The sequence below is a fragment of the Pan troglodytes genome, chromosome 11 (genome assembly GCF_028858775.2).
Source record: "Pan troglodytes isolate AG18354 chromosome 11, NHGRI_mPanTro3-v2.0_pri, whole genome shotgun sequence".
Lineage (NCBI taxonomy): Eukaryota > Metazoa > Chordata > Mammalia > Primates > Hominidae > Pan > Pan troglodytes.
In genome coordinates, this window is record NC_072409.2 from 62214973 (window position 1) to 62235976 (window position 21004).

General features: G+C 39.5%; 1 protein-coding gene across 3 annotated transcripts in view; it reads right to left on the bottom strand.

The window, feature by feature from the left end:
- CEMIP2 (cell migration inducing hyaluronidase 2) overlaps positions 1-21004 on the bottom strand; it is an 86286-nt gene that overhangs the window by 38832 nt on the left and 26450 nt on the right. For all 3 annotated transcript variants that reach the window (XM_009456723.5, XM_001141007.7, XM_024345713.3), the window contains exons 5-12: positions 17847-18016; positions 12566-12754; positions 10091-10260; positions 8455-8664; positions 7798-8003; positions 7595-7664; positions 3376-3504; positions 219-307 (exon numbers count right to left, since the gene is read on the bottom strand). In XM_009456723.5, the coding sequence (XP_009454998.2) occupies positions 219-307; positions 3376-3504; positions 7595-7664; positions 7798-8003; positions 8455-8664; positions 10091-10260; positions 12566-12754; positions 17847-18016 (1233 nt within the window). The remainder of the gene's footprint in view (positions 1-218; positions 308-3375; positions 3505-7594; positions 7665-7797; positions 8004-8454; positions 8665-10090; positions 10261-12565; positions 12755-17846; positions 18017-21004) is intronic.

Here is a 21004-nt window from a genome sequence, read left to right on the forward strand (position 1 = left end):
AAGGAGAAAAACATCAATCTCTTTGGTATTTCAATAAGATAAAAGACCAGTCACAGGACCTGGGACAACAGAATAAGTGGTTTTCCAAAAACCCTTTTACGAACTTCTAAAACTTTATTTTAAATGTATTACCACAGAAAGAGCACAATAAACTCCAGTTAGAAAGTTTTGCTTTGGCAAAGTATAGCTTGAGTGTGACTTAAAAGAGCCAGCTTTACCTTGCACTATTGTCCAAACAGAGGTATTCCCTTGGGTCAGCAGCACTAGAGTTGGTTGTTTTGACACCTTTGTCAATAAATAAGCCAGCCTGAAAAATATAAATAATGGACTGGAATGAATATGAATCCCAACTTACAACAACATATACAATGATTCATGAAAATAGATTTTAGCTTATCACTTCTACCAAAAAAAGTGGGGCAGGGAATCAACAGCAAAGGTACTGTAAAAAAAAAAAAAAACAGCTACTTTCCTGGATATTTTCTACTCATTTAACTCATTTCACTCATTTAGTCATTCAACAAATACTTACTGGTAGGCACCCAGTGTTATACATTAGTTAACAAGAAAAATATGATCCTTGTTGTTGCTAACACAAAAACTAGCAGAAAGACATGCAATTAAATAAATAATTACAATCCAAAACGATAAGCATATGATAAAGGAAGCAGATGAGGTTTGAGCAGAAAAGAAGGGCATCTGGAGAGGCCTTTTTTGTGGGTGGAGGTGAGAGGATTCAGGGAATGTCTCCTAAAAGAAGTGACCTCTTAAAGCTGAAACCTGAAGGATGGAGAGAAATTAAGCAAAAGAATGGATTGGTGGTGCAGGGGAGGGGGTGGGAGGAAGGAGCTGAAGAGCCAGAGAAAGTAACTCAAGGGAATAGTTTGTACAAAAGTCTAGAGATGGCAGAGAGCATGGAACAGCCAAAGAAAAAAAAAAAAACAAAACAAAACCTTGATGGACAAACAAAAATGTATGAAGGAAGGAAATATAATGGAGAAGGCTAAAGAGGAGCAAACATCAGATCACATGGAATTGATGTGCTACAGAAGTCAGGACAATAGGAATTTAATAAACGCATTGTAACCAACTGCAAGTTAAGGAAAAAACACTGTAGCTATAAAATGGATAATGGATTGAAAGAGAATTTGAAAAAAAAAAAAGGAGGCAAATAAGGTAGAAGATGATTTCAGTAATCCAGAAGAGAAATAAAGATGATCTAGAATCATGGCCATACTAACAGTGGAAAACAGATAAAACGAAAATTATTTACTAAGTAGAATTGATATCATTTTGTAATTGATAAAATTCTGTGGGTGAGGGAATGAAAGCAATAAAAGCTCGTATATTTTTGGTTCAGGCCACAGCTGAGTAGTAGTTTCGTTCACTGAGACAGACATACGAGAATAGGTCTGGGCCTAAAAATAAGAATTTTAGTTTGCAACATGTTTTATTTATGTCCATAAGACATTCAAAGGGTACTCAATAGGCAGTAGGATAAGCCTGACCAACCTAGACTAGTACAGATTCGGGAGGCATCAGCAGTTGAAGCCATAAGGACCAGTGTGTGTGTGTGCACACATGTGGGTGTGTGCCTGTGTGTGCATGTATGTGTTTATGAGTTATTCCAAAATGACATGTTTCTTTTTGAGTACTCCAAGAATTCAATCTCCTTTGGCTATAAAGTATTATCCTGGACAGTCATTTCCAAATTTAACAAATTAACACCTAATCATCCACTCATGTCATTTAAATTTAATATTCTTATTAATTGAGTAAATTACTGCACGTTAAAAATCAATTAGAATGAGGCCAGGCATAGTGGCTCACACATGTAATCCCAACACCTTGGGAGGCCAAGGCAGTCAGTTCACAAGGTCAGGAGTTCAGACCAGCCTGGCCAAAATGGTGAAACCCTGTCTCTACTAAAAATACAAAAATTAGCTGGGCATGGTGGCAGATGCCTGTAATCCAAGCTACTCAGGAGGCTGAGGCAGAGAATTGCCTGAACCCAGGAGGCAGAGGTGGCAGTGAGCTGAGATCGCACCACTGCACTCTAGCCTGGGCGACAGAGCAAGACTCTGTCTCAAAAAAAGAAAAAAAAAATTCCATTAGAATGAGGTGCTTTTTATAACATTTACAATTAAGAAAATTTGAGGATTTCTACTATGAAATGCTACTTTCAATAAACATTAACTTAATCAACTATTCAGCTCACAAAAATCAGTTTTGTATAGTTTTTTCCTCAACTCTTCATCAAGTGATTCTAAGCTCTTCAAACTGTAACACACTTAGGTTTTTAAAGGATCCTCTGAGTATCATAAATGCAAAGTATTCCTTGAACTCTGGTGTGGGTCACATCAGGGTAAAGGATCTGGGCATCACACACGTAACAAAACATTAAAGTGCCTGTGAGCACAAAATAAACCAAATGTATTTATCACCAGGGGGTGAAGGGTTAGAGCCAAATTTCATGAAAAAATGGAAACTCCTAATGGCCCTTAGGTTACTTGATCTGTATCATTTTAAATTAGGTCAACTATTCTTAAGCAATATTTCACTATTTATATAATTAGTATAATGCCTAATAGGACACTCTACCAGCCACTGTGAATCAAAAAGAAGAGACGAATTATGCTTATCAACCCCTAGAAGCATATTATTTAATGTGTACCTCCCTAGAAACAGGTAACGACATTAAAGATTGGAAAGAAGTTGAGAGGGAGGAAGAGGTGAGAAGAAACAAGGGAGAGGATGAGGACACATGAATCAAATCCATTATGTAATTATTCAGGTTACACGTGCATGTATGTGTTGCACATACCTGTATGCGCAATAGGTATGTATAAATGGAATGCTCTCTATATATCCTGAACAGGGAGGGGTTAGGTGTCTGTTTTTAATTACAAATTACTTTCTCTGATGACAAGTTCTACCAAAAATTGACATTTCTCAGCTATAATCTACTACAGTTTGAATGCATCCCCCAAAAAGCATGTGTTAGAAAGTGCAAAAGTATTGGGAGGTAGAGCCTAATGGGAGGTGTTTAGGTCATAACGGATTCGCCCTCTTGAATGGATTAATGCTGATTATAAAAGAGCTTGAGGCAGCAAATTTGTTCTATAGCTCTCTCGCCTTCTCCTTGCCCTTCTACCGTGGATGACACAGCAAGAAGAACCTTACCAAATGCTGTCCCCTTGATCTTGGACTTCCCAGCCTTCAGAACTGTGAGCCAAATAAATTGCTGTTCATTATAAGTTAACTAGTCTGTGATATTCTACTGCAGCAGCACAAAGTGGACTAAAATATAATCACAATAGTTCATCCTTTACACTGTCTAGCATATGTACTAATTGTTAAAACTTAGAAACCTACCTTAAAATTTGAATGGACCCTGTTGTTATAAAATATACCCAATGGAGTGAGTTCTGGTTTTGCCAAGAGCTGCAATCCACTGGATTCCCCAGTTGGTTCCTTGTGGAATAAATACCATATTCCAGCATCCTACAAATGAAAGGACAAGCCCATTAAAAGCCTGATTTATACAGATATCTATGAAACACTCTCATAAACTAACTGCTTCATCAGCAAGTTTAATCTTTTTCACCCAAATTTTTCATTATTGCAGGTTCAGAATTGACAATAAAAAGTTGTACACACATCTCAAAGTGGTTATATCATGTATTTTTTTTAAAAAAGCAAATTTAATTTTGCTTGCAGGATTGGACAAAAGAGAAATAATTGGCTGGTATAAAAATTCACTTTCAAAACTTTTCCATCATTATCTACATTAAAAGTTATGCAGAATTAAAACCAAATCGGCTTTCCATGTAACCAAGACAGCACAGACGTTAAGCAATATGGTTTTTATCTGTTTACCTCCAAACCTGTTCAATAGATGAGTCATGCCTATTAAACAACTGTCCACCAGCACGCAGAGATCACTGACTTCTTTCAAACAAGTCTAATGCCCTTCCTGTCCTGAGGCAAATTTTTGCCAAAGAAAAAAAAACCACCACACGTATGAATCAGGATGCTGTCTCAGGCTGGGCCCTGTCTGTTCAATTTCAGTATTACTGACCTTAATAGGAACATAACAGTTTAAAATTTTTTGACACTCAAAAATTAGACATAAAAATGGAAATAAATGTTAATTCCCATGACAAATCTTTATTTTACAACTCAATTAAAAATCAGCCCAATGTGAAGGACAACTTCACTTTATGGAACTTCGATTACATAGTTTGTTAAAACTTAATCATACAGTGTAAAAGGACAGCATTAATTCAAATTCAGCACACATTTATTTAGTGCCCACTATATGCCAGGTATACAGTAAGACTATTCTCAAATAATTCATAGTCTAATAAGAAAGATAGATAATTAAAATATAATATACCTAATAAGTACTTACTAGCTGTAACAAATAGAGTCCATTGGGAGGAGAGATGAGAGAGGAATTATGGAAAACATATATTTATACCTACACACCAAAATGAATGCCATGTGTAACATTTTCCATGATAAAAGTCTACAAATGGGTCTTAATAAAACAAACTACTCTGAAAAATGTTTGCTACCTCAACTCTTCTGGGCACAAAACAGACAAGTTGACGGGATAAGACCTGGAGGGTCAGAAGAAAACTCCATACCATAACCCATAAGCTGAGGGCAGAGTGGACCATCCTAGGATGCAATGGAGATGGAGATGGGAGTGGGACGGGGATAAGGGGAGTAGCAGCTGTTTCCTGTTAAAACACAGTGGTGTCAACACAGGTAAAAGGAGCTTTGTAAAAGGCAGTGGAAAGGTACAATGAAAAAATGGTTTGATTTACTTTGGGAGGAAAAACCCTGCCCAAATTAGCTTTTACTGGAACAGTTTTTCTAGAAAGAAAATAAACAGCTCACAGAATAAAAAGGAAGAACATACATGCAACGCTTTCTTCTTTTCTCACATGAGCCACAGTAAGGGTATCTGGCAGCCTCACCTTCTATTTTTCATGAACTCTCGGCAATTTGCTTTAATCTTCAAGCCCTGACTTCTAAAAAGAGCTAAAAGAAATCTTTGTTCTGACTGTTGACACATAATGTTACATAGATCAGAAGATGGCTGTGCATCAACTTCTTGGTCATCTTTACTCAAAAACTCACTTTCCAGTTAGAAACTCTAGCACAAACCTCATACAGGCTCAACAATATTTGATGAAAAATGAATGAATGAAAACCTAAAATGATCAAATGTCTGGGTTTCTGCCCTGTCAAATAGAATCTTCAATTGACAGGGACCTTCAGATTATGTGTTATGTTTTTAAAGAAAATAACAGATATGAGTTCAAACCATCACCCACTGATGCCTTTTTTCCTGTTATCTCAAATAAATACTCCCTTCAACTAATCTTTTGCTTCATCTTAGCAAACAATGCTAGGTATTTATTTCCTTTCAAAAACTTTAAATAGCCATGATGTATAAATATGAATATTTAGGTATCACTGCAAATTTCATTTTTTTAATTGCAGTCTTCAACACAGTTACAATCTCAATAGCATACTATCTTAAAAGATTCATTTAGTGGCTGGGTACGGTGGCTCACGCCTGGAATCCCAGCACTTTGGGAGGCCAAGGCGGGCGGATCACCTGAGGTCAGGAGTTCGAGACCAGCCTGGCCAATATGGTGAAACCCAGTCTCTACTAAAAATACAAAAATTAGCCAGGCGTGGTGGCAGGGGCCTGTAATTCCAGCTACTCGGGAGGCTGAGGCAGGAGAATCGCTTGAACCCAGGAGGCGGAGGTTGCAGTGAGCCAACATTGCGCCACTGCACTCCAGCCTGGGGGACAGAGCGAGACTTCATCTCAAAAAAACAAAAAGATCCATTTAGCCTGAGTATGGTGGCTCATGACTGTAATCCTAAAACTTTGGGAGGCTAAGGCAGGTGGATAGCTTGAGCCCAGGAGTTCGAGAGCTGTCTGGTCAACACAGCGAAACCTTCTCTCTCTCTCTATCTCTCTCTCTCTCTCTCTCTCTCTCTCTCTCTCTCTATATATATATATATATATATATATATATATATATAAAATCAGCAGGAATGATGGCATGTGCCTGTAGTATCAGCTACTCAGAAGGCTGAGGTGGGAAGATGGCTTGAGCCCAGGAGGCAGAGGGTGCAGTAAGCCAAGGTCACACCACTACACTTCAACCTGGGTGACAGAGCAAGACCCTGTCTCAGGGAAGAAAAAAAAAGATTCATTTAGGTTTTAAATGAGCAGTTTTAATAACACTAACATTCTCAATAATAAATACAAATTTCTCCAAACTTATCCAGGGGACATTTCTACTACCCAAAAATATCATTTAGTCTCTTAAAAATTATTCTCATGTGTGTTTTAATTCATCATAACGAGTTTTGCTGCTTTCCCAAGGAAATGAAATTCCCACGTGTATATAAAGCCTTACATTCAACAAAAGGGTGTGCCCCCTGACCAGAGTGACAACTGTCATGGTATTCTCCAAAATAATCCATTCTCATAAAGAAAAGCTAAGGCTTTTTTTGTGGGGTTTGTGTGTGTGTGTGTGTGTGTGTGTGTGTTTATTGACACGGGGTCTCACTCTGTTACCCGGGCTGGAGTACAGTGGCGCAATCTTGGCTCACAGCAGCCTCCACCTCCTGGGCTCAAGTATCCTCCCACCCCAGCCTCCCAAGTCGCTGGGACAATAGGCACGCACCAGTAGGCCTGGCTTTTTTTTTTGGAGGGTGTAGGGGGAGGTGATGATTGGGTTTCGCCATGTTGCCCAGGCTGGTCTCGAACTCCTGAGCTCAAGCGATCCAACAGCCTCGGCCTCTCAAAGTGCTGGGATTACAGGCTTGAGCCACTGTGCCTGACCTAAGCCTATTTTTATCAACACGCTGAAATTGAAATTATCAGTTACTTGGCCACATATGACTTAAATATGAGAAGCCAGAAAGGTTGTACCTAATACACCAAAAATACACTCTGGAAATAACATAGCCCTAGTGATTAGCCCACTTAGCCCACTTCTTTTCCCCCTTTGGCATCTCTGTTATTAAACTCATAGATACTAATGGGCACAGGCTAGGCGTGGTGGCTCACGCCTGTAATCCCAGCACTTTGGGAGGCCAAGGCAGGCAGATCACAAGGTCAGGAGATTGAGACCACCCTGGCTAAAAAGGTGAAACCCCATCTCTACTAAAAATACAGAAAATTAGCCGGGTGTGGTAGCAGGCGCCTGTGGTCCCAGCTACTCAGGAGGCTGAGGCAGGAGAATGGCGTGAACCCGGGGGGCGGAGCTTACAGTGACCAAGATCGCGCCACTGCACTCCAGCCTGGGCAACAGACCGGGACTCTGTCTCGAGAAAAAAAAAAAAATTACAAAAAAGATACTAACGGGCACAAAGAATTTAGGAGAAATAGAATAATCATCTCTACCATATTCTGCTCTCAGCTAAACAAGTAGTACCAGAAAACAATGTCATGCTTGGGTTACACTGGCACACATGACATTAAATCCAAATAAACCAGACTATTTATAAACAAGAAAAACATTAAAACATCTGAGGTCACTTTAACGTTATTTACCTGTGAGCCTGCAGCTGCATTATTAATCAGATTATTGTTGGGATGAGCAATCCAGAAAGTCGAAACAGCCCTGCAAGGCATTTTTCAAGGTGATTTAAACATTCTTCATAAAAACTCCTGCCCACTAAAAACTTCCCCCAAAACCTCTTCCCCAAAAGTCAAAGGCCCTGACTCATGGGTTTTTCCCTCTGCCAATTACTCACATACAGTCAGTAGCAGGCACAGGAATGTAATTTCCAAACACTTTATCTCGCATGGTGGTACACATGGAGTTGTTCCTATCGGTGGGCAGGAGAGTACCCGGCTTGGTGAGGAGTCCCAGATTGTGGAACAAAGTATTCCTGTGTTCAATACCATCTTCCAAAAAGAAACAGTGACCTAGTGTGTCAAATCCAATGGTGTCTTTTATCTGCAGAAATAAAAGTATATTAATGTCATTGGTAACAAGAATGATTGTGATTTAAGTGACAAGCACTATCCAGTGTAGCATGTTCAGTACAAGTGGAAAAACAGGTTTGAACCTTAGCAGAATGGGCAAAGTGAAATGTCAGGCTTAATTTATCTCTGAAGGGGATAATCTGCTTGGGTCCCACAGGGGAAAAAAATAAAAATAAATTGTAAATAAATAAATAAAAATAAAATACAAGACATAAAATTGAATTAAATTTAAAAGAGGATACTCTGGGTGGTTGGAAAGGTAAGCTTCCTTCAGACAGAAAGATCGTGGAATGCTCAGAAAAGGCAGGATAGAGCAAGGCATGTGGCTAAACAGTTTACATATATAAAGTTGAGAAGACATGAGAATTAAAGAGAGTTAGCTATTTCAATAATATGGGTTGACCTAATGCGAGGCTACTTACTAGCAAGCCATTTGTCCCATGCACAGTGATGCACCTTGAGAAGCTGTGATGAATAGACAGGCCGTCCACAAATGTTGCATGTCTGTATCCTCCTTTATAATCCACGTCACCGCACAGGTGAAAATGAACAGGGTATCGCCCCATCTGCTGCTGACCCAAGTGTTTCAATTCCACATAAGAAAGATGGACTGAAGTAAAATTTTTCATTATCTGTAAGTCAAGGTACTAAAATCAAACTCATACTTTTCAGAATAGGGAAGTAGCAAAAAATATTGTTCTAGTAGAAAACATCCAAAGGAGAATACTTATTAAAACATTTGATTTTCTTTTGCATCCTGTTTTCCCAGATTGCCAGTTAATAATTTAGGAAATGCTTCTTTACAAAAGCAAATACTTTAAAGAGCCACAAAAATAGCCTCCAATTAGGAATAAAGGCAAATGTAATCAGGAAAGCTGCAATAATGATCTCTGCTAAGTGTTTTGATTTGTTCAAATATTTTGGTCATTCCCAGTCTCGTCTTGTTCTTTCACTTCTATAACCTCCATCAGAGTCTGATAAATAGTTATTTATTTCTAGATCCTCCCCAGTGTTTTAGTTAGCACATAATATTGTTGGCTTAAGTTACTTTTAAAAGTTCTTCTGTGATCCAAAGTTTGAGCACTCTCAATATATTTAAACACTAGATTTTCAATCGTATTACTAACAACAAGGGAATAGTACTGATCGACATTTCAGAAATCCTTGTAACAGGCGGGGTACAGTGGCTCACACCTAGCACTTTGGGAGGCCAAGGTGGGCAAATTGCTTGAGCCCAGGAGTTCAATACCAGCCTGGGCAACATGGCAAAACCTTGTCTCAAAAAAACAAACGCAAAAATTAGCCAGGCGCTGTGGTGTACACCTGTAGTCCCAGCTATTTGGCGGGGCTGAGGTGGGAGGATCACTTGATCCCAGGATATTGAGCCCACAGTCAGTTGTGATCATGCCACTGTACTCCATCCTGGGTGACAGAATGAGACTGTATCTCAAAAAAAAAAAAAAAATTCCTTGTAACAGAAATACTACTTACAACCACAGCCTACTCAATGCACAAAAAGTGATTTAAAAACACATGTAGCCAAAATGCAGCCCAGAAGTCCAACAGATTAGTATTATTAATAGAATACTGCCTAGCATATAGTAAGTGCTCAAAATTTTTCCAGAACAAAAATTTGCATACAAAAAATATTTTTATAGGAACATATTTTGCATGTGCTTGCTAGTATTGCTAACCCTTTGGTAATACTATGCTTTTTAAAAAAACTAATTGATTCTTTCAGAAATCGCATGCATGGATACCAACCAAGAGCCTTCGGTTTTTTTTTTTTTTTTTGGTCTCTGTAATTGGTTCTTCCCAATATATTGATTTGACTCTTCATGGAACAATTCTTAAATGGTTTAACTAGAGGTCCAGGTCAACTAACTGAAGTCATAACATTCTATTTTAATCATCTAAAACCTCCTCATTGTCATTTGAGAAACAAAACATGATTTGCTTTTAATATCCATTTATATCTTGTTCCAAAACTTGACAGTTTCTTCAAACATATATTTAGCAACCAGGATTTCAAAGAAATAATCAAATCCTTTTGCCTACCATAATGTGTCCCCCAAAGGTATCATAATCAAAAAATTGGCACTGATTTTCTGCGTAGCACGAGTCCTCCACTTCTCCTTGGATCACAATATTCCGGGTAAGAATTCCAACCTCAGCTCTCATGTCTACACCGTCTATGATCTCACCCATGTGCAGGAACTGAGGGGTTTCTGGTTGATATGAGCAAGGAAAAAAAAGAATATTAGAACAAAGAAAACATGAAACTCACTTCAAAAAGACATTCTCTTCATTCCATAACCCCAAGATGATCCTGACAACTTATCATCTGCTCCCATTCTCTGACACTTCAGAATCAGAATCCCAGGACACGGGGAATTTTTTTTTTTTTTTTTTTTTTTTTTTGTGAGACGGAGTCTCACTCTGTTCCCCAGGCTGGAGTGCAGTGGCATGATCTTGGCTCACTGCAAGCTCCGCCTCCCGGGTTCATGCCATTCTCCTGCCTCAGCCTCCCAACACAGGGAATTTAAAGATCATCTAGTCCAGCCCCCACCCACTGCCTGAACCCTCACTACTAACTGTTCTGCCAATTCTCAAACCCACACACTGACAGAAAGCTTGTTCCTTCCTGAAGCAGCTCAATCCTCCCTTCAACAGCACTAATAATCTGGAATCTAATGATCTATAATCTTTCTCTCCAGTTTCTGTCCATACGCTCTTGGTCTCCTCCCCTAGGGCATATGAAGAACCAAATGCATAGTGAGTCCATAAAACAAATGGTGTGTAGATATTAATATCAGGGTGTCAACTTGTTTATGCTTTTACCTGAAAGCTAAAGTAATCTGCAACTGGACATTAACAATAGATAAATTACCATCTTTTCTTTCTCATTTCTTATTTTATGTTATTATGCATTCTTTTAAATTCCCACATTTACTGGAAGTGTAGAAGCACTTTAATAATGAGCTTTTCACTGATGATCTTATTACATAAACTCAGGAAGGAAAAATACACATAAATCTTGGGAGGACAATTCATGAAGACTCATCATGCAGACTTGTTAACAAGAGTTGGAATTTCCAAAAAAAATTAATGCCAGATGGTATCATAGTTTTGGGGTTTTTTTTGTTGGGGCAGTGTTCTTGTTTTGTTTATGCCCTGTATTATCAAGAAGGAAAAGTACAATGTTGACGGAAGCACAGGGAAAAAAGGCCAGGTGAGCCAATCACTATTTTTTTCTAAAGCAGAAAATTTTTCCTTAAATGTTGAAGCTCTACCTATTACTCTAAATTACTGAAAAACTAAAGAAGCACTTACTGAACAGTTACTGTAAACTCTTTTGTTTTATACCATAAATGTATAATGTTGAGTTCAAAAGAAAAGCAATAGAATGAGTGAAATGCACAATGAATCCCATAAATGAAGCAATGTACAAAGGGGCTGTGCCTAGTACCAGGCTCAAAATGAGTGCCCGGTAAGTGTCAGGCATTCTTTCAATATGCAACTTACAGTAAGAATTTCTTTGTGTAGTCTTTTTTTTTTTTGAGACGCAGTCTTGCTCTGTCGCCCAGGCTGCAGTGCAGTGACATGATCTCAGCTCACTGCGACCTTCGCCTCCTGGGTTCAAGCGATTCTCCTGCCTCAGCCTCCCTAGCAGCTGGGATTTCAAGCCTTGTGCCACCATGCCTGGCTAATGTTTTTTGTATATTTAGTAGAGACAGGGTTTCACCGTGTTGGCCGGGCCGGTCTCAAATGCCTAACCACAAGTGATCCACCTGCCTCAGCCTCCCAAAGTGCTGGGATTATAGGCGGGAGCCACTGCTCCCAGCAAGGAAATGTAGTCTTAAGAAAATACCTATCTGATTCCATTTTAAATATCAGTGAGTTGTTTTTTTTTTTTTTTTTTTTTGTTTTGTTTTTTTTTTTTTTTTTTTTTTGCTAATCAAATAGGCACTCGAAAACCATAGGATTTCTTTTATTTAAGAAATACTTCTATTAATAAATGGATCTAATTCATCATTGGGTTTACTATTATCTGATAGTAGAAAATTAATACAAAAGAAAATGGAGGGGAGGCAGCGGGAGGGAAAGCATCAGGAAAAATAGCTAATGCATGCTGGGATTAATACTTAGGTGAAGGGTTGGTAGGTGCAGCAAACCACCATGGCACACGTTTACCTATGTAATGAACCTACACATCCTGCACATGTAACCCAGAACTTAAAATAATACAAAAGACCTTGGAAAATCAATTTCTCTAGTTGACATCTTTTTTTTATACAAAGAAACTGAAGCAATATGTATCATTAGCAGCAAGAATATTGCTCAATAGCTATTTTTATCTAATATTCCCTGGAATCTAGTGTTTGATGCACTCCACTGCTATGACTTTCAATACTGATGATGGTGATGGTGGTGGTGGTAGTGATGGTAGTGACTGAGAGGAAAAAGGATTTCAGGAATCAAATCCCAAGAAAATAGTGTGTTTCCCAAGAAGTACTCTAAGCAGTTTAATACCTTTGACTTTGACCTGAAAATGGCTGCATTCAGAACAGGGAAGAAGAGTGAACTCCTCTGCTTGGTACATGGAATAGTCTGTGCTTGCGACCACAATCTGGTCTCCAGGTTTCCAACTACTAACATCATCTAGCAAATTTAGCTTCACTCCATCTACAACCTCTACCCGGAAACCTGAAAGAGAAACGCCTAAACCAAAAAAAAAAAGAAAAAGAAAGTGATACATTAACAGTATTTTTTTCTCTCTAAAATCAACCCTCACACTGATTCACAAATCAAAAGTTAAGATAACCACGATTCAGCAAATTTTTACGCATGCTACCATGTATTAGTCACTCTACAGATATAAGTAATAAAAATATGAAAACAGAGAGATCCCTGCCTTCAAGGGGTGAGTGCCCCATGTACCTCTAGCCATGAAGGAACACAAGATGTCACCTTAGTAAACCATTATTTTATACTTTTGAAGAAGGCTCTAGATCCCCAAATCTCTTGCTATATTTAACTCAGTGCAACAACTGTTATACTGACCCCAAACCATCCTAATATGTGACAAGTACATATATTCCAGCAGAAGTTGTCAAGCAGGGGATAGGTCGGTAATAAATACCCAGTGCTTCAAGTTGATCCAAGCACAGAAAAATGGATAGAACATTAGCACACTAACAATCTTAATATTAAGAATAAGAATTTGTGGGCCAGGCGTGGTGGTTCACACCTGTAATCCCAGCACTTCAGGAGGCCAAGGCAGGGGGATCACTTGAGCTCAGCAGTTCAAGACCAGCCTAGGCAACATAGTGAGACCCCTGTCCCTACAAAAAAGCATTGGCCAGGTATGGTGGTGTGTGCCTACATCCCCAGCTCCTTGGGCAGCTGAGGTGGGAGGACTGCTTGAGCCAGGAAGGTTAAGGCTGCGGTGAGCTATGATCAGGCCACCACATTCCAGCCTATGAGACACAGTAAGACCCTGTCTCAAAAATAAGTAAATACATAAAATAACAATTTGTGGCTGGGCACAGTGGCTCACGCCTATAATCTCAACACTTTGGGAGGCCGATGCCAGAGGATCACTTGAGCCCAGGAGTTCAAGACTAGCTTGAGCAACAGAGCGAGGCCCCATCTCTACAAAATATTTTTAGAAGTAGCTGGGCATGGTGGCACACGCTTGTGGTCCCAGCTACTTGGGAGTCTGAGGTGGGAGGATCACTTGAGCACAGGAGTTTGAGGCTGCAGTGAGCCACGACTGTGCCACTGCACTCCATCCTAGGCAACAAAGCAAGATCCTCTCTCAAAAAAATAACACAAAAATCTGTCTCAGAAAACCCTTCATCTCTGTGCCTTTGATCGTGATTTATTCTTCCCCTAAAATGTCCTTCCATTCTTCTTGACCAACCAACATACTGTCCTTTTTATGAAGTTCAGGCAATTCTTTAAGGACTTCCCAAACATCCTTGTTGGAAGCAACCTCTCTCTCTCCGGTATTCTCTCGGTATACTGCCTGGTATTGTTCATACCTTCCCAGTGGGAGGACTGCTCACATCCTTGGAAGCTGCATCAGTGAAGGTAGCAGGGTACATTATTTACGTATGCACTACTCTGTCTTGTTTGTGGTATGTATCCACGGATGTCTACTGAATGGATGAGTATGACCAGTATGATCTGCAATGTAACCTGAGGTCACATGATGGTGCCCCTGTCCAACTCAGCTCCTTTCCTGGGATGATGTAAATTATGTAATCTAATGACTACTAATTACTGATCTTTCCTAATATCTTCTTTGAAAGTCAAAGTTAGTTCCCAATTAAGCTGCAGGAACTGAAAATCTGATCCAACTTCATAACTTGGCTTCTTTTACATGCTATCCAGTATAGAAATGTTTTCTGCTTCTTAACATTCATGACATAATCTGTCATAAATCAAAAACTGATTTAATGGAAATGTCCATGAAATAGACGAGAACTACTTCATAACACTGACAGAGAAGGAAAACATGACATTTCAAAAGATAGCTGTTTAATAACTATCTGTTCTTCTCTGTCGTCTAATTAACAGCATACTACCCTGTGGCTACTTTAAGATGCTGACTCCAGGATGGGCGTGGTGGCTTATTCCTGTAATCCCAACATTTTAGGCAGCTAGGGCGGGAGGATCACTGAGTCCAGGAGACCAGCCTGGGCAACATAGTGGGACTTCATCTCTACAAAAAAATCAAAAACTTAGCCAGGTGTGGTGGTGCATGCCTGTACTCCCAGATACTGGGAAGATTGCTTAAGCCCAGGAGGTCAAGGCTACAGTGAGTTGTGATTGGACTACTGCACTCCAGCCTGGGAGACAAGAGTAAGACCTTTCTCAAAAAAAAAAAAAAAAGAAAGAAAGAAAGAAAGAAAGAAAGAAAGAAAACTCTGTAATCCCAGCACTTTGGGCAGATCACCTGAGGCCGGGAGTTCAAGACCAGCCTGGCCAACATGGTGAAACCCCGTCTCTACTAAAAATACAAAATTAGCCAGGTGTGGTGGCACGTGCCTGTAGTTCCAGCTACTCAGGAGGCTGAGGCAGGAGAATCGCTTGAACCCCAGCCTGGGTGACAGAGCGAGACTCCGTCTCAAAAAAAAAAAAAAAGAAAAAAGAAAAAAAAAATATGCTAACTCTAAGGGATGACAATATGAGTGAAAGAAGAACACATTCACTTTGGAGAATCAAAAGTGGGGAAATTCAAGCAAGGAACAACCAATAATATGTATTCTTACAGTCTTTAAAAAAAATTATAGACATGGTCCCACTATGTTGCCCAGACCTAACCTTAAGTGATCCTCCCACTTCAAGCTCCCAAAGCTCTAAGACTATAAGCATGAGTCACCGTACCCGGCTCTGCCAACTATCCAGATAAAACTTAACCTGGGCAAGTCTTGGATTCTGTTTTTGTACTCTTGATCTACCCTGCTTTTCTATCTCTATAAAGCACAGAAATAAAGTACCTAACAAATCTAAAATGTTTTCTGAATATGTGTCTTGCCAGATACTAAAGCCTGTAAGATTTTATACAAATAATAATATTAATAATAGTAATTCTAACAACAATAATGATAGCTAATAGTTGTTGAGATCCCACATGCATAATAACCATTCATCAAAACAACCGTGAGAGACAGGAGCTATTATATTTATTAGAGATGAAGAAACTAAAGATCAGGGAGTTTGAGTAACAGCTAAATATGGTAGAGCCTCCAATTTAAAGCTAATCTAATTCCAGAGCCCAATTTCTTCCAAAGCCTCTATATTATACTCTCCAAGAATCAAAACAAGCAGGTTAAGAACAAATAAAGAAAACCTCATGGAGGCAAAAACAACCCCTACCCCAAATTTCACATTTTTGCCAACAAAATAAATTCCCCTAAGAGCAATTAAGAAACATTCTTTTTTTCATATAAAATTTCAGTAATGCAACCACGCCTGTCATCCCAGCACTTTGGGAGGCTGAGATCGACAGATCGCTTGAGGTCAGGAGTTGGAGACCAGCCTGACCAACATGGTGAAACTCTGTCTCTAATAGAAATACAAAAAAATTAGCCAGGCGTGGTGGCACGCACCTGTAATCCCAGCTACTTGGGAGCCTGAGGCAGGAGAATTGCTTGAAACCAGGAGGTAGAGTCTGCAGTGAGCAGAAATCGCACCACTGCACTCCAGCCTGGGTGACAGAACAAGACTCCATCTCAAAAAAAACACAAAAATTCAGTAATGCTTTAGAAAAAGATGACTAACCGGGTATGGTGGCTCACGCCTGTAATCCCAGTACCTTGGGAGGCTGAGGCGGGTGGATCACAATGTCAGGAGTTCAAGACCAGCCTGGCCAAGATGGTGAAACCCCATCTCTACTAAAAATACAAAAATTAGCCAGGCGTGGTGGTGGGTACCTGTAACACCAGCTATTTGGGAGGCTGAGGCAGATAATTGCTTGAACCTGGGAGGCAGAGGTTGCAGTGAGCCGAGATCAGGCCACTGCACTCCAGCCTGGGCAACAGAGTGAGACTTCGTCTCAAAAAAAAAAAAAAAAAGATGACTACTAGACAAATAAATTTTGATTTGAAAGATCACTAGAATTTGTTTCTTTCTGTTAAATTTTTTTAAAGCCAGAAGGTTAGATGGGGAAGATTTGTATTAGTCACTAACACATTTTTTCTTGGCTTTAAAAGAAAATCCTGTCTCGGATTATCTCCTACTAGCACTACTGAATGGGAAACATAAAAAAAGTTCAGTCTCTGATTCCTGAAGAAAATTTTCTACCTCTTCCAGAAAGTAAGTCACTGAGAACATGAGACATGAACAATATCTTACAATAGATAGCTAGAACATACCATGTTTCAGAAATGAGTATTTATCACTAATGTGGAAATGTAAATAACATTTCCTACAAAGGAAATGTTGACTAGAGGTCTGTCAGTAATTATCCCCTGTCTAGAATACCAGCTATTTGGGAGGCTGAGGCAGAGAATTGCTTGAACCTGGGAGGCGGAGGTTGCAGTGAGCCGAGATCATGCCACTGCACTCCAGCCTGGGTGACAGAGTAAGACTCTGCCTCAAAAAAAAAAAAAAAAAGAAAGAAAAAAAAGATGACTACTTTTTTTTTAGTGGTACTGGAGGCAGGACCACTAAACTCCACTTACAGGACAAAATTCCTGCTAAGAAACGCTTCTTATCTACCACCTATGCTTTTTGGCAGAGGCAAAGAAACAGCAGTCATCTTGGAGGCAGAAAGCTGGGGCTTGATTCCAGCTTCCTCATCCCTAATAGATCATCTCTTCACGCCAAGCCCAGAAGATTGTTTCTAGACTAGAGAATGGTCTATTCTAGTTTCAGCACCCCCAACTCAGCTTTGTTCTAAAACAAGCTAGTCCAACTCACAGCCCGTGGGCCACATGTGGCCCAGGACAGCTTTGAATGCAGCCCAACACAAATTCATAAACTTTCTTAAAACATTATGAGATTTTTTTTTTAGCCCATCAGCTATTATTAGTGTTACTGTATTTTTTGCGTGGCCCAAGACAATTATTCTTCCAATGTGGTCTAGGGAAGCCAAAAGATTGGAGACCCCTGTTCTAAAAGATTACTGGATTTTGTTCTAAAAGATTAAGCACAGTAGGAAAACTGTAAGTTTCAACTTCAACTAGTTGAGAAATCTAACCAGGTGGACTGTCATTTGAACATAATACTATTCTTAGAAAAAGAAAAAATCTGTCATAATACTTATCAGTGTCTTACAAGAGTATAAACTCTACTTGCCTACCTTCGATCCATTCACTATAAGCTGTCACAGAGAACTTCTGGCCATCCACGGTATAAAATTCTCTTTGGGCAAGAGCCTTCCCGCCACTGCTATGGTTTTCATAGTTTCTCACGGATTCATTGCAAGAAGTGCTTCCACCATCAATGACACCAACTAAAGCCCAAGCTTGCCTAGAAGGAAAAAGAGTATGTGCATTTGATTACTTGTCATGGTATTCACAAAATCCCTGACAAAGATGTTATTACAGAGTGCCGTTTAATTCTCATATTTCATTTTCGTCAATCCCTAACGTTTTTTCTATATGAGGCTGCAGTTCCAAACCTTGACTGCACCTAGTTTTCCTAGAAGGAAATGCAGCTACTTTTTAAATACTTGTTTGTCCAGCTCTGTAATAGGTGAAAGACCGATGACTACAATTTCAATTAATCATTGACTTACTTCCTCAATACACATCCATATCACACATAACATTCTGGCCAAAATCCATTTACTTTCTTTTACAATGATTATCACCTGCTCTCTTTTAAACTTTCTATTAATACAATGTTCTCAAAAATCTAATTGCATAATAGAATTATCCAGGGAGTTTGAAAAATATATCAATGCACAGACCCCATCCCAGATAAAGGGAATCATGTTAATAATTGCAAAAGGTTGGGTACAGCATTTGTAGTTTGTAATAATTTATTTTTATTTTTTGGAGACAGGGTCTTACTATGTTTTTAAAGTTCCCCGGTGACTGGAACGTGCAGTTAGGCTTAAAAACCACTGATTTGGGCAGTGGTTCTCAAACTTCAGTATGCATCAGGATCAACAGAAGAAAGGAAGGGCATGCTGAATTAGATTGCAGGCCCCACTCTCTCAGTTTCTGAGATGGGACCAGAGAATTTGTATTTCTAGCAGGTTACCACATTATGTTAATGCTGCTGGTCAGGGCACCATACTTTGAAAACCCCTAAATTAGAGACTAGAGGTTAGAGTAGTGATCATCAACCTTCAGTAGCCTGGGAGTCTTATCCTTCTTTTATCCTTCTTCCTGACATAATTGATCTAAGGTGCACCCTAGGTGTCAAGATTTTTTAAAGTCTCCAGGTGTGCAGGCAAGGTTGAGAACTGAGTTAGATTTTTTTTTTTTTTTTTTTTTGAGATGGAGTTTCGCTCTTGTTACCCAGGCTGGAGTACAATGGCGCAATCTCGGCTCACCGCAACCTCCTGCCTCCCAGGTTCAAGCAATTCTCCCACCTCAGCCTCCCGAGTAGCTGGGATTATAGGCATGTGCCACCACGCCCGGCCAATTTTGTACTTTTAGTAGAGATGGGGTTTCTCCATGTTGGTCAGGCTGGTCTTAAACTCCCCACCTCAGGTGATCAGCCTGCCTCGGCCTCCCAAAGTGCTGGGATTACAGGTGTGAGCCACCGCAGCCAGCAGAGATTTCTTAACGTTCCTAAATTAAATCAAAGCTGTAGAATCACTATCCAACAGATTTTAAATTTTATATACTGTATGTCTATTCGTTGACAGCAACGTGTTTGAAAACACCATTATTTCTTTTTCTTTTCTTTTCTGTTTTTTTTTGTTTTTTTTTGTTTTTTTTTTTTTTTGAGACAGAGTCTCACTCTTGTCGCCTAGGCTAGAGTGCAATGGCGTGATCTCGGCTCACCACAACCTCCACCTCTGGGGTTCAAGCGATTCTCCTGCCTCAGCCTCCCAAGTAGCTGGGATTACGGGTGCCCACCACCACACCCAGCTAATTTTTGTATTTTTAATTTTTAGTAGAGACAGGGTTTCACCATGTTGGCCAAGCTGGTCTCGCACTCCTGCCCTCAGGTGATCTGACCTCCTTGGCCTCCTAAAGTGCTTGGATTACAGGCATGAGCCACCGCACCCGGCCTAAAAACATTTCTGATACTAAATATCTGAGAGACATGCTCAAACTTGTGACCAAAAGCAATCAACGCAAAGGGACAATTTTTAAAAACCAGAAAATCTGCTTTAAGACTCCTGGTTTAAAACACAAAAAGAAAAATGTCAACTTCCTACTCTAGAAAAGAAATAACAAATGTAATCTGTGTCTGACAGATGGCTAGATATTCACAGATAAAAGTTAACCGAAGCATGCCTACACCCTTACAAATTCCACAGCCGCCCCTGTATGGATTAGCTACTCTTTGGACGACAATGCTTTGTAGCTTTTTTTATACCACTTGATAAAGCAGAAAGAATCAAATAAAGAATGTCTCAATATATTATCTCCTATTTGGAGAAGAAAAGAGAGGAAGAATTATCACAGGCTTCCTTTCTTTACCATAACTGCCTCAGCAACTATAAAACAATGTTCTTTCTCTTCTATCGACATTATCTCCAAAACACTCCTACTTCCCTCCTCCACTTGAGGGAAAATTTCAGCACACCAGAGCATTATCTTCAAAGGCCTATGTGTTTATGTACATTGGAGATAACGTCAATGCAATGGAACGCTGGCAAAAGATCACAACTCTAAGTTCTCTATGAAATCAAGAGCAATATTTTAAAAGGAATTTAGAAACCAGTAGGGAGAGGAACCTAAGAAAGTCAAAATGGTCACAGCTAATGATCATGCAAAACTAGAAACAATAGTAGCATGAAGAAATAGAAGTTGTAATCCCTGGCATTACTGGATAATGAAACAAAGTAGGTATCTAACTTAGAAAAGATCATGCTTCCACTCCTAGGTTTATATATTTTAGAAATACATGCACATGTACATTAAGAGATGGATCAAGGAACATTTAGGGAAGCAATTTTATAACAGGTCCAAACTGGAAAGCCACTCAGATGGCCACCAATAAATAAACTGTGGTATATTCATATGACAGAAAATAAACAGCAAAGAAAATGAGCCTCGGCCGGGCACATGGCTTATGCCTATAATCGCAGCAATTTGGGAGGCTGAGATGGGAGGATCACTTGAGGCCAGGAGTTTGAGACCAGCCTGGTCAATAGAGTGAGACCCCCATCTCTATTTAAAATTAAAAAAGAAAAGAAAAGAAAATGAGCCAGCACTACATGCAACAATATGAATAGCATTCAATAACATAACACTGTGCAAAGAAGCCGGACACAAAATATAACATATTGTCGGCTTCCATTTATATAAAGTTGAAAAACAGGCAAACCTA